At 38.1% G+C, this 13,817-nt stretch overlaps 1 protein-coding gene across 1 annotated transcript in view; it reads right to left on the bottom strand.

The window, feature by feature from the left end:
* The window catches only part of DNAH6 (dynein axonemal heavy chain 6), a 201,300-nt gene that overhangs the window by 137,822 nt on the left and 49,661 nt on the right, over positions 1-13,817 (bottom strand). Inside the window, exons 13-17 of the mRNA XM_026481835.4 lie at positions 11,346-11,497; positions 10,343-10,495; positions 6,808-7,059; positions 3,678-3,806; positions 564-677 (exon numbers count right to left, since the gene is read on the bottom strand). Coding sequence (XP_026337620.3) covers positions 564-677; positions 3,678-3,806; positions 6,808-7,059; positions 10,343-10,495; positions 11,346-11,497 — 800 coding nt within the window. The remainder of the gene's footprint in view (positions 1-563; positions 678-3,677; positions 3,807-6,807; positions 7,060-10,342; positions 10,496-11,345; positions 11,498-13,817) is intronic.

Raw genomic sequence — 13,817 nt, 5'->3', positions numbered from 1 at the left:
AAACCAGATTCTACGGTGGCTGTTGGTCCTTGGCCCCCTAATTAAGGTAATTTACTGTTGCGCTCTTAAGGGAAGATCCTAGATCTCATTACTCTGATTCTATTCTATCACAGTGAACAAAATGGCTTCCATTTTTTTCAAAACAAGAACTGAAACATAAGTTCACAGAAATCTGAAGTGTTTAGATTACAAATAAAATCCTACAATCTTCAAGAACACTTGGGTGTAGTATATCACGACAGCACTGTATTCAGAAGCCCCAAGCAGTTAAACATCATGCAGTGAGGTCTTTTGATGCTTCCTTCATCTAGCCTTCTTAAATGGAGGACCCAAGAAGCCTGTCTTACAAGAATGCATTCTGCTCTGTGGTATATAGCGACAGAAAGAACTTTGCGCATTTCACTGGAAAGCTAACAGTTCTCATAAAATTATAACATTGCATATTTTACTGAATTAAGACTTCTCCAGATGGTTAAAAATAATTCCTATTATTAGGATATTAAGTTTAGTTAATAAAAAATGATTTTGGGATCGAGAGGCTCTTCTGTTTTGTTTTGTTTTACCTTTAACCATTCTTGTTGGAGTTGATCCCATTCAGATAAAGAATCCCAGAGCAATTGTTTGAGCTTCAATTCAGCACTAACTTCTTCCAGAGCTTCAAACTTCGATACTTCTACCTTTAAAAATATAATAAGCAAAATGCAGTCTTTAGTTTTCAGATATAAAAGTCTTCTGTTATCCTCCTATTAGTAATTCTTGATACAGTGACTACTTAGCAGAATATGGGTGGGTCCTAAATGGGGAAAGAAAAGAAGAGATAGAAACAAATGAAAAAAGTAAATCATAATCCCTATGTATATTCAAATTTCCACTTACTGAAAATTTATAACTCTTTATATTTCCTTAGAATTTAAATGTTCAGCAAAGACATAAATATAATGAGTACCAGAGGCATTCTTCTTCAAGTTGGATCATACATGCCTGGCCTTTTTAAGGAAAACAAATGAGTTTTCAGAGGTACTCATTTCCTCTGGGGCATATATAGCTAGATGACAGAAGAGGGAGATGTCTGTGCAGTAGCTGGTGGAGGGATGGGGAGATTTAACATGGAAAGAACAGCCTGGTTTCTACCTCTTTCTAACCCTCTGGGCTGTATATGAACCTTACAGAGAGAAAAACTGCAAGAAAATCTGAAGAAGCTGTTTTCATAGAAGCATTTTAAAACTGCCTTGGCTTAGAAGTGAACAAACCCCCAGGGGGGTTGTTTGCACAGAAATTGTGAGCCTTGTGATAAGCTAGGGCTTTGAACATTCCATCCAACAGCAGCTGAATACACATTCCTTCTAAGTGCACACAGAACATTCCCCAGGATAGATCATATGATAGGCTACAAAACAAGTCTTAGAAAATTTAAGATTAAAATCATACCAAGGATCCTCTTCAATCAGAATGGTTTGAAATTAGAAATCAACAAGAGGAGAGCTGGAAAATTTACAAGCATGTGGAAACTAAACAACACACTCCTGAACAACCAGTGGGTTAAAGGTGAAATCAAAGGGAAATTTAAAAAAATACTTGAAACAAATGAAAACACAGCATGTCAAAACCTATGGGATGCTGCAAAAGCAGTTCTGAGAGGGAAGTTTATAGTAATAAATGCTTATATTAAAAAAAAAAACCAGGAAGATCGCAAACAATTTTACACATCAAGGAAGTCGAAAAAGGACAAACTAAGCCCAAGATTAGCAGAAGGAAGGAAATAAAGATCAGAGTGGAAATAAGGGCACCTGGGTGGCTCAGATCAGTCGTTAAGCATTTCCCTTTGGCTCAGATCACAATCCCAGGGTCCTGGAATCGAGCCCCACACCGGGCTCCCTGCTTGACGGGAAGCCTGCTTCTCCCTCTCCTGCTCCCGCTGCTTGTGTTCCCTCTCTCACCCTGTCTCTCTCTGTGTCAACTAAATAAATAAAATCTTTAAAAAAAAAAAAAAAGATCTGACTGGAAATAGAGACCAGAAAAAAGGAAAAGATCAATGAAATTAAGAGCTGGTTTTTCAAAAAAGATAAACAAAATAGACAAACATTTAGCTAGATGGAGAAAAAAAGAGAAGACTTAAGTAAATAAAATCAGAGGAAACTTTATACCAGATACCACAGAAATATAAAGGATTGTAAGAGACAACTATGAATAGTTATATGCCAACAATTAAATTACATCACTTAAAAGAAATGGATAAATTCCTAGAAACATATAACCTCCAAGACTGAATCAGGAAGAAACAGAAAATCTAAACAGACCAATAACGAATAAGGAGATTGAACCAATAATCAAAACCATTCAACACAGAAGAGTCCAAAAGTAGATGGCTCCAGGAGCAGATGGCTTTACTGGTGAAATCTACCAAACATTTAAAGAATTAATGTCAATCCTTCTCAAACTTTCCCCCCCCAAATTGAAGAGGTGGGAATACTTCCAAAGTCATTTTATGAGGTCAGCATCACCTTGACATTAGGGATCTAACCTTTTCTTCATTAAGAATTAGAAGTAATTTCCTAGGCTAGTTAGGTCTTCACTCCTACCCCCCAAATGACTGAGAGAAGGAAGGGTAGATCTGAGTTGATCATGAAGGAAGAATTAATCAAGTATAGATACAGAGTGTGGAAAGAAGGGGACATACTTTTATTTCAGGCTCTGACTCAAGCAGTGCTATCCTTTCTGACCCAAGAAGTGTCCACCTGTTATAACTTTTTATCAAGCAATTTTTCCTCAATACCTCACTTCCTACTGCAAACTATTCAAACTTGTATGTCAGTTAACTCAACCTGGGAACGACTTTGAACCCTAGTTCTCCAACGCACAAATCTCAAGTACCGTACCAGTGACATCATCTAAAGTCACATTCATTATTTTCCAGATTGCCCCCACCAAGCCCTGGGCTCTGGAGTGGACAGCTCCTCAGATCACTTTCTGGCCATCCTTTTGGGGCTCTGGAATAGAGAGGTACATTCCCATGTGAGGTCCAGGCATTCCTCCAAGACTGCTGGGGAGACAAACAATACCTCTCATTGCTGGTGGCTCCCTGGGTTTGACCCTAGGAATCTCTTCTTGCTATTCTCTTTTCTCTTTGGTCTCTTTAATAACTGTTCAGAGCACTTAAAGCTCTTACTCATTTCTCTTCATTTTTTTGAGCCATATTGAAACCTACTCTTTTTTTGGATCCATCTATCCCCTGGCTTAGCCAAATTATTTTCTTTCACCAAATTGGCACATCAAACCAGGGCAAATTAGGCAACATTCATGGAATCATAACACACACAGGAATGTAAAAGAAGCCTGAATATTATTTAAGAAAGACTAGAGGAGCTTTAATTGACCATGTTAAAAACTCCACATATATATTTTAACATAGAAAGTACAGTCCCTGGTCTTAGGATTTATCTATAATTCATCACTATTTTTTATTAAGAAAGAGATTTTGTCTCTTATGTGTACTAATCTTTAAACACTTCAAAGGCAGAGAACACATCATACTTGCATTTCAGACCATTCTGGCACAATGACTAGCACATAGAGGTGTCCAAACATTGAATGTTAGAGCCACAATGTTGAGGGTGGTTGTGCATCAATGCCATTTCTATGCATATGTTTTAAAAACAGATGTGTAGAGCTGTCCTTACCTTAAAATTCTTCTGATAGGATTTATACTGAAATGCACGTTTTTGAAGATCATCTAGAACTACCTGTAGCTCACTCAACATAAGCTTTATTTTGTCTTGGTCAGCAGTAATATCTAAAATCTGTGGATCCTGTAAAATTAAGATAATTTTTGATTAGTCATTCCTGCTTTTTGATGTTGACCATTAAATTAAGTGAATTCATAAAAATTTTCAAAAAATATTTTTCTAATTCTCTTTTCACTTTGATTTTTAGAAAATGGTAAAATGGTTACTTTTCTTGCATTTTAAAGCAATGGATATACTTTGTAAAAAAGTACAGAAATAAATAAAGAAGCGTCATGGGGACAACATTGTTTTTTAGTAGTACCTAATATATTTCCTCCCATCTACTTTCATTCCTTACACTTCCTCAACCAACATGGCTTCAGGTAAGGAGAGGAGTGTGCAATAGGGAAGAGAAGGAAGAGGACATGATATAAGGGAAATTCTCATTGTACATTCACGGAAATAGGAAGCCCTTTGATTTCTGAGAGGTAAGAAGAGAGAAGACAAAGAATAAGTGGTCAGACATCCGTTTTTCTGGCTGACCTGTTGAGGTTGAAATCCTACCCAATGAATGGGAATGGAAAGGTTCAGGAGCAAAGAAGGAACACCTAACTAGTTTTGGGAGAAACTGGAAGAATCTGAGAACTATTATAACCACAGCTTGGGAGGATAATCTCTGATTGTCATGGTACTGCATTCAAAATGACAACATGTTCTAGAAAAAGCTAAGGGAAGTGTCTAGGCAGAAGGGTTTTGTGTTTACACTCTGGTGCCTTCGTAGCTTGGTGTGGTACCTGGTGGATATGAAGTTCTCATGTGCCTTGATTCTGGCAATGGGAACTGCTGCAAGGACTGGAGGACTAGAAGGAGTCTGAGATTAGGACGAGGAGGCCACAGATCACTTGAGAATTGTACACTATGGCAGAAATGATGGATTAGAGCAGCAGGGGCCAACATGGTACCCAAAGAATCAAGAAGGAACTTCAGCTAACAGCTGCTTGGGACAACCAGGCTCAGCCCAGCCAAACTGCACTAGAAGTCCTATGGTCCACAGGACAATGAGAGGACTGGATGCACCTTCCCTCCATCCACCAGGAGGAAATGCAGATCTCCACTTATGGGGCAAGAGGTCGGAGATGATGGTGGCAGGGGTGAAGAAATGCTCAACAGGCATTTCGAATCAAATTAAAATCTATCAGAAAGAGACCAAGCTAGAATGAAATAGACATTCCAAACTGAAATAAATTGTGTTATCATCATTTGTCACACTGAGGTTTTTTTCTCCAACTCCCTCCATCATCAGGAATAGAGGTCTTGACAGCAAGGTGGTATTGTTTATAGAAATAATCAGGTTTCAGTATTTTGCTCAGGAGTGATAATGAATTCATTCCAAACCCTCTATGGAAGAAGCACTTGCTGAAGAGAGCCTCTGCTGTCATTTCTCTGTGTGTGCATCGTGCTTTTTTTACAATGCATGATGACGCATGAAGCACTTGCTGGCACTTTGCTCTCTCTAGCAATCCACATACATGTATATAGTTAATAGCAGATTATCAACCATTGGAAACAGACTGCCTAAGCTTGAATCCTGGTTCTTCCATTTATTAAATTTGTGACAGTGTTACTTAACCTCCCTGTCCCTTTGTTTTCTTCTCTATAAAATATGAATAATAAAATCTCATAGGTGTTCTGAGCATTAAATGAGTTAAACCATGCAAACATATATACAAAGTTTCCAAGAAGCATTATTCATCTCCACTCACAGCATCATGGGTGAATCTCAGGAAAGTAACAAAATCAAATAAAGGGCATACTGTATGATTCTATTTAATTGAAGTTCATAAACAAGCAAAACTGATTTATAGCATTAGAATTCAGGGTAGTGGCTTCCTTGGGGAGGAAGAAAGGGCCAGTGATTTGAGAGAATCCTAAAGGTAACAGTAATGTTATATTCTTGACATGAGTAATGGATACTTGGGTGTGCTCATTTTCTGATAATTCATGAAGCTGTAAAGTTACTACAGTTATGTACAGTTTTTTGGGGGGGTGAAAAATACAAAAATATTTCAATATAAAAATAAAAACAATATGAAGTCCTTAGAACAGTACTTGACACGTAGTAAGTACACAATAAATGTTAGCTACTTTTATGTTTCCATGTCAGTATGTATAAACATATATTGTAATCTTTAATGTCTACATTGTATTCCTTTGAGCGAATGTACCCTAACACATTTTATTCATTCTCTGTTGACGGACATTGAAATGTTCCCAATTTTTCTGACTTGATTATAATTTTATATGGTTTTATATTTCTGTAATCAGATTTAGTTGTTAATAATAAAATAGTAGATCATTACAAAATTACATTTTCATGTATGTTTCTGTTAAGAATCACCCAGCTATCTCTTCTAAATTCTTTAAAAATTTTCCTGTATCTTTTGTATAGTAAAATTGGTGCAAGTTAACCAAATATTCTTCATTATCATTTATCAATGTATACTCTGCTTCCTCCTAAATGGGAATGTTCTAATACGTACCTAAGAAAATTTTTAAATTGTGACAATAGCTACAAAATATGTTAAAAAGTTATAAAAGCGGGGCGCCTGGGTGGCACAGCGGTTAAGCGTCTGCCTTCGGCTCAGGGCGTGATCCCGGCGTTATGGGATCGAGCCCCACATCAGGCTCTTCTGCTATGAGCCTGCTTCTTCCTCTCCCACTCCCCCTGCTTGTGTTCCCTCTCTCGCTGGCTGTCTCTATCTCTGTCAAATAAATAAATAAAATCTTAAAAAAAAAAAGTTATAAAAGCACTCATTTCAAAATAATAAATACAAGTCAGGAGAAAGAAAATATTACACATGCTTTACTTGTAATGGCCTGGAATTTATTCAGTACTTAGAGGTTCAGAAACATGTTCGATTTTAAATAGCTGCTCAAAGACACCATCAATTGATCGGAATGAAACCACAAAAATGGAAGGTAAGTCAGATTAAAATGAACTATGATCCTGAAATAGCTTAATTAAAATATAATAGTCCAATTTTACACTGATTATTATTATTTTTTAAATCCTGCTTTGGCTTACCTGTGCTTGTAGCTTTACTTCATTCACTTCATTGGTTAGGTCTTCAAGATCTCTACCCAAATGCTGAGAAAATTGCTTAATCCTTGTTTCTCGGTCACCCACAGATTTATCGATGGCATTTCGAACTGCAATGATGGATGGCTTCATAGTAGCAAAAACAGCGAAGTCTTCCGGAGGTGTGGGGACCTGATATTGTTCAATGAGCTTGTACATTTGAATCACTACATTCCCTTCATCTTCAAGGCTTTCAATCTAAATAGAAACATTGGTTGCTTGTTAAATATATCAGAGTCTGATGAGTCCCCTTCAGTGTTGTCCCAGGCGTTCCTGCACAGAGGCTTTCAGAGAAATGATTCCCAATCCTTAGCTTGGGAATCACAGTCACCTTGGAAAACTTGTTAAAACACAGATTGGTGAGCCCCTTCCCTAATTTTCTGATTCAGAAGATCCAGGGTGGAGCCCAAGAGTATGCACTTCTGGAATTCCTGGTGACACTGATGCTGCCGGTGTGGGCCTACCCTTTCAGCGTCAATGTTCTAGAGAGAAGCAGAGATGAGAAACGGAAAGAGAGGCCTTTTTGGTTTATCTGTGCTGCTCTAGTTCCTAGTTCCTGTCCTTTTCAAAGGCTAGGCTCTATGCGTGCCTTTGGATTACAGAAGATAACTCTGCAAACTTAGACTAAATCTTCTCATCTTTCTAAGCTAACTATGCGAGTTTTGTTCCTTTCAACTAAAAGCTGAACACCGTAATAACATCTTAAACAAGTAATAAATAGAACTAAGTATCTGTACACCAAGATCTGTTCGTCTTCCTGTGTTTCCTGTACTTGGAATAAGCATATGTCCACATCTCCCTGAGAGAATCTTGGATTACACCCATTGTCCTGGCAAAATGATTAATAGTACCTTTTTCATTCTCAAAATTGATCTGGTCAGACAATGATTATGTGGCCTGCCCCACCTCTACTGGTTAATAATATCACTATCTGCCTGTTTGCTGTAGAAAGATATCCAAGAGTAATCTTAGACTTCTCTTGTTGTTCCCAAATTCAGTTACCCACTTAGTCCTTTCAGTTCTAGTAACTTAACTGACTAGAATCCATTCCTTCTCTCTTGTCCTTGAAAATACTGCTTTAGCTACAGCTCATCAGCTTTCTCTACTGAACGCCTTTCCCCACAGTGTACCAACTGCCACATCCTGCTCTTGTCATTCTGCCTCAGGCGTTTGAACACAGTTTCCCCTCTCCCTGGAATCCTACCTGAATAGATGCATTTTAGGACATAGCTTGACTACCCCATCTTCCATAAAGCTGAGATTTGTAGCCAAGAATGACCACAACCCCTCAAGTCCTACAACACTATTTTGTACTCATACACATTATATAATAATTATCTGTTTCCATTATAGACTCCGAGCTCCTTGATGGCAGGTTTACTCATTGTTGTAACCCTTGCACCCTGCAAGTGAGTGTTCATTACATTTTCTGAATGAATAGATGAGGTTCCAAAGAAGAGCTGTTCCTTTGTGGAGAACGTCTCCCTAAGGGAAACTGCTTCCCCAACACGACACCCAAAAATGCACAGATAACCTCATGGAGATGGGAAGCTGTCTGGGTTTTCTGCATGGCATCTCCTGTTCTGGAACTACAGAGTGAGAGCAATCTACTCTCTGCAACATGATCCTACCTTCCTGTCATAGTTCATACAACAGCATGGGGTTGGGGAAGCTCAATGTATTTATAAGACATTTAGAATTCATATTGGGAGAGAGAGCATCTCTCTCAGTGGCTGGCTAGACTTGCAGTATTAACTTGAGAGCTGCTGCTGGCCATATTTACTGCTGTGGAATAAAGAAGCAGAAGCACTCTGTCTGTAGAGGGAGAGAAGTAGAGTAGATCTTCAGAGAAATGCAGAAAGAATGGATGGAGAGAAAGAACTACCTGGTTTCCTACAGCCTTCTCATTCCTGGTTCTGGTTAAGTTCCTAAGCCTACTACTTACTTTTTTGATGAAGGAGTGGGGTTCCTTGAAATACTACTGAGTCCTTAAATAGGGTCCCCATTTGGCCTAAGCTAGCTCAAGTGAGCTTTAGTTATTTGTCCGAAGTGCCTAAATGACTACACGGAATAATAAATACTTGACATCTTTAGACTCCTGCGATAATGTATATGGAAAACTGAGGGAAAACCACAATCATCTGCCCTTTTGTGAAGATGCTGTTTTTTGAAATGAGAAAGAAAATTGTTACATTTAAGTTAGCAAATCACAGGTTGTGCACCAGAAACTAATGTAACATTATGTGTTAACTATACTTCAATAAAAAATAAATTAAAAAATGTCAAAAATGATTGCTTTATAGGCACATGAAATAGCCTTTACTGTTAATTCCGTTAATAATATATAACAGATTATCCAGGGGACACCTGGGTGGCTCAGTTGGCTAAGCATCTGCCTTTGGCTCAGGTCATGATCCCAGAGTCCTGGGGTTGAGCCCCACATCAGGCTTCCTGCTGAGCAGAGAGTCTGCTTCTCCCTTTCCCTCTGCTCCTCCCCCCACTCGTGCTCTCTTCCCCTCCCTCTCTCTCGCTTACTCTCTCTCAAATAAATAAATAAAATCTTTAAAAAATAATAATATATAACAGACCATCAAGTTGTTAATGACTTACTTTACTCAGTTTTTATTTTTTATTTGTAACATATTTTCAATTTCCAGACATTTAAAAGAATTTATGTCAAATGCCAATTGGTATGAATAAAAGCTTATGAAAAACTGACAATTGAAATTAAATGCTAAATTAATTGCCTGCCACAGGGAAGACCCTGAGAAGAGGAAACCAAGTTTCTGGAGAGAAAGAAATAAGGGAGGAAAAGGAGTGTGTGTGTGTGTGTGTGTGTGTGTGTGCGTGCGTGTTTGTGTGTGTGTGTATGAGAGAGAGAGAGTGAGAGAGTGTTGACCCCATTACCCATGTCACTTGAGTCCCCCTGTCTACTGTTCTCTCCCGATCCCCCCTCCCTATTTAAGCTAGTTGAATTGGGTTTCTTTCATTCTTAATGATGAGGTTCCTGACTATTTTGCAGATATGGATTAAAGGTCAAGACTTACATTACAATTCCATGATCATTGATCGCAAATAAGAATTGCAATAAATTGTGGCTAAGAGCATTGGCCTTGCAGTCGGAGACACAAACTTAAATTCTAGCTTGACCACAAACATTGTGATCTTGGGCAACATAACTTTTTTCAGTCCCTGTTTCCTTACCTGCAGAATGAGAAAAAAATCACCTACACTTAAGTTTTTGTGAGGATTAAGAGTGTAATACATATAAAAAGTTTAGTATAATTCCTAACTAGTAGTAAGAGTTTGATTCATGTTAGCTCGCATTATTGCTGTGACGTAGGGCATTCACTCACACTGTCTGAAAGTGTTTCTGATATTTTGACAGCTGTTTATTGACCTTCCGTCCCTCAATTTCTCTTATTTGTCTTCCTTATCTACCACAAGTCTAGAATATTGAGTTACATGAAAATCAACTCACCCTTTCCTGGATTTCATCAAGAAATACTAAGCTGTTAACATATTCTATGGTGGTAGTTGGAACAAATTCAAGCTTGTACTCTGCATCTTGTGCCTCAGAGATAATGGCATCCACTTTTTTCTTGCTTTGACAGGGAAGCATATAATTTAGCACCTAGGAAAGAAAAAGAAAATGTGAATCATAACTATTTAAATATTTTCATTTTATTAACTATTCTAAATAAATCCTAACCGAATGTTAAATCAGCAGGGATAGGCTCTGTCTTCTGTCACCACAGCAGGGGTCAGCAGAGGTTTTCTGTAAGGACTGGATCGTGACTATTTTAGATTCGCGGGACATATGGTTTGTGTCACAAGTACTCAACTCTGCCCTTGTGGTGAGAACGCAACCATAGGTAATATAAAAGCAAACTGTCGTGGCCACGTCGTATATACAACACAGGTGGAAGATCGGATTCGCCCCGTGGGCTATAGTTTGCCAATCCGTGCTTTACACCATTGTCTCGCTGGAGGTATTTGAGAATATTACAGGTATACTCTGGCTCCAAAGGAAGACATGAAAGTTACTTCAGGATCCATACAAATGTCCTCAGCTGTCCCACTCACTAAAACATAATCAGATCTTTAGGGACAGTTTCAGGGCAGGAAATGATGTCCTAAACTGGATCCCAGTATCAGAAGTCAACCAGCATTCCCACAGAACACTGAGCTGTTATAGTGGTCTCTCTTCAGCAGAAAGCCTTGAAATGCTCCGGCAAAGGAAAATGGAATGGGAGTAAGAGACTAGTCTGAGGCCTGCAATCCCCTCCCTTCTCTCAACTAAAAGCTGACTGTGTGGGACAGAAAGAATATGGGACTTTTCTTGGGAATTAAGGATGCCCAGTAGGTTATGTTAATTTTAAGATATTTTCAATACTACAAAATTAAGAGAGTCTATTTGTAGTAGAAAAATTGTAAAATAATTATAGAGACTATAATTAAAGTTTTTCCTAGTTCATAGTTACCTCCAAGCATCGCAAAGGTGATGGAATTAGTTTTTCTTTTAGCAGCTTTGTATCAATGAGCAGCAATCCTACATTTCTGGTAGGTTTCAGAGCTACTGCATCCTTGTGCTGTCTGTGATATTTTTCCAGTTGTTCTCTAAAAAACTCAACATCTACATAAAATTATCATATAAAGCATAAAATATATATTAAATTTTAAAGCATCATTTGAAATATATTAAAAATCACTGCATTAATAAATTTATAGATGTATTTATAATGCTATTTTCCTGATGTAGAATACCTTGAATAACTTCAAAATATTAATTCATAATGCTTTATATTTTATTCTCATACTAAAGAAAATAATATTCGATAATGAAAATATGTTTTCTGGCTCCTACTAAGAGATTGCAGATGAAAATAATTCGTAATTGTATTAGAGGATCTAGTCTGGAGTGGACCGGATCTTAGAGTTGGGTTGAAGTTGGGTTTCATGGAAGGTTTCTCCCACACGGCACCTCCATATAAAGCATTTTGAGGATATAAATAACAAAAGTGTAAAACACAAGAGATTGAGCATAGCTGAAGTTATCTTTGCTCCTCTTCCCAAACACCTCTCTGCCCACCCTGCTCCCACATCATGGCTGAGGCCTTTGTCCGTGTGCATGTGCCCCATGCTGCAGTCGCATTTTGATAATCTTCCTATTTTCATTTTCTCCCTTCTCCAATCTACCTGGACCAGTGGAGGCCTGATTACCTTTGAATACAATTGTTATACTGTTGGTCAAAAACAGCTCTTTCTAATACACACATAATACTAAACTATTCCACTTGTCTTTAAAAATCCTATACCCTCTGGGCCTGCAAAAATTTAGCTAACTTTGGAGTATCTGGGTGGCTCAGTCAGTTAAGTGTCTGACTTTTGATTTCAGCTCAGGTCATGATCTCAGGGTCATGAGATTGAGCCCCACGTTGGGCTCTGTGCTCAGCATGGACTCTGCTGGAGATTCTCTCTCCCTCTCCCTTTGTCCCTCCCCCCTAAAATAAATAAGTAAATCTTAAACAAAAATTTAGCTAACTTTATTTCTAAGTACTTCCTCCACAGATTGATTTCCTTACTGATCCCTATTCCCGTTCTATAGCCCTTCTCCACCAACCCAAAAAGAAAAGGGTGTTGAGTCTTGTCTTTATTCATGTCATCTCCTCTCCTGAATATAAGGGGAAGTTTGACGTAGTATAAAGAATGCACAGTGTTAGCAAACCGAAGCTCAAGTCTTTAACTCACATTTGGCTTTAAGTCACTTAATCTTTCTGAGCTTCAGCTTCCTTGTAATACACAAAAGGGTTAACAATGATCTATCCCACTCACTTCAGAAGCTTTAGATGTATATATTTTTGAGAACTGACAAAATGAGGACATCAAGTAATCTGAGAATTCCTCTGGTAAGAAAACCTGTATAATGTTGCTTGGTCTAGTATTTTCCAAACTTATTTGAACAGAGTCTTTTTTCATAGTATCATGTAATTATCCTTCAGAATAGTGGTCCAAGCATTGGAAACAGAGTAGATATAGAAGTGATTCAGGTGGAAAAGGAGAGATAATTCCTTCTAAAATCCTAAGATTTTTAAAAAGTGAAGAAACCCTATGAGTGCTATTAGACTCCATTTGGAAAGCCAACACAAGAATAATGGGTACACCAGACGGAGAAGAGAAGAAGGAGGTAGAGAGGTTATTTAAAGAAATAATAGCTGCAAACTTCCCAAACCTGGGGAAAGAATTAGACATACAAGTCCATGAAGCTAATAGATCACCTTACTATCTCAATGCAAAAAGACCCTTTTCAAGACACATTATTATGAAGCTGTCAAAAGTCAATGATAAAGAAAGAATCTTGAGATGCCTGGGTGGCTCTGTTGGTTAACTGTCTGCCTTAGGCTCAGGTCACGATCCCAGGGTCCTGGGATCGAGTCCCACATCAGGTTCCTTGCTCAGCAGGAGCTTGCTTCTCCCTCTGCCTGCCACTCTCCCTGCTTGTGTGCTCGCTCTCTCTCTTTGGCAAATAAAATCTTGAAAGAAAGAAAGAAAGAAAGAAAGAAAGAAAGAAAGAAAGAAAGAAAGAAAGAAAGAAAGAAAGAAAGAAAAAGAAAGGAAGGAAGGAAGGAAGGAAGGAAGGATCTTAAAGGCAGCCAGGGAGGGCTGGGAGAAAGTAACCTACAAAGGAACCTCTATTAGACTATGAACAGATTTCTCGGCAGAAATTCCATAGGCTGGGAGAGAATAAAATGATATATTCAAAGTATTGAAAGATAAAAATTGCCAGCCAAAAATACTCTATCTAGCAAAGTTATCCTTCAGATATAAAGGAGAAATAAAGACTGCCAGACAAACAAAAGTTAAGGGAGTTCATCACCACTAGACCTCCCTTACAAAACAAATGTTGAAAGGAGCTTGTCTACCTGAAATGAAAAGATAAAAATACACCAAATTTT

This window comes from Ursus arctos, unplaced genomic scaffold (genome assembly GCF_023065955.2).
Source record: "Ursus arctos isolate Adak ecotype North America unplaced genomic scaffold, UrsArc2.0 scaffold_8, whole genome shotgun sequence".
Lineage (NCBI taxonomy): Eukaryota > Metazoa > Chordata > Mammalia > Carnivora > Ursidae > Ursus > Ursus arctos.
This window is presented reverse-complemented; position numbering and strand designations above follow the sequence as displayed.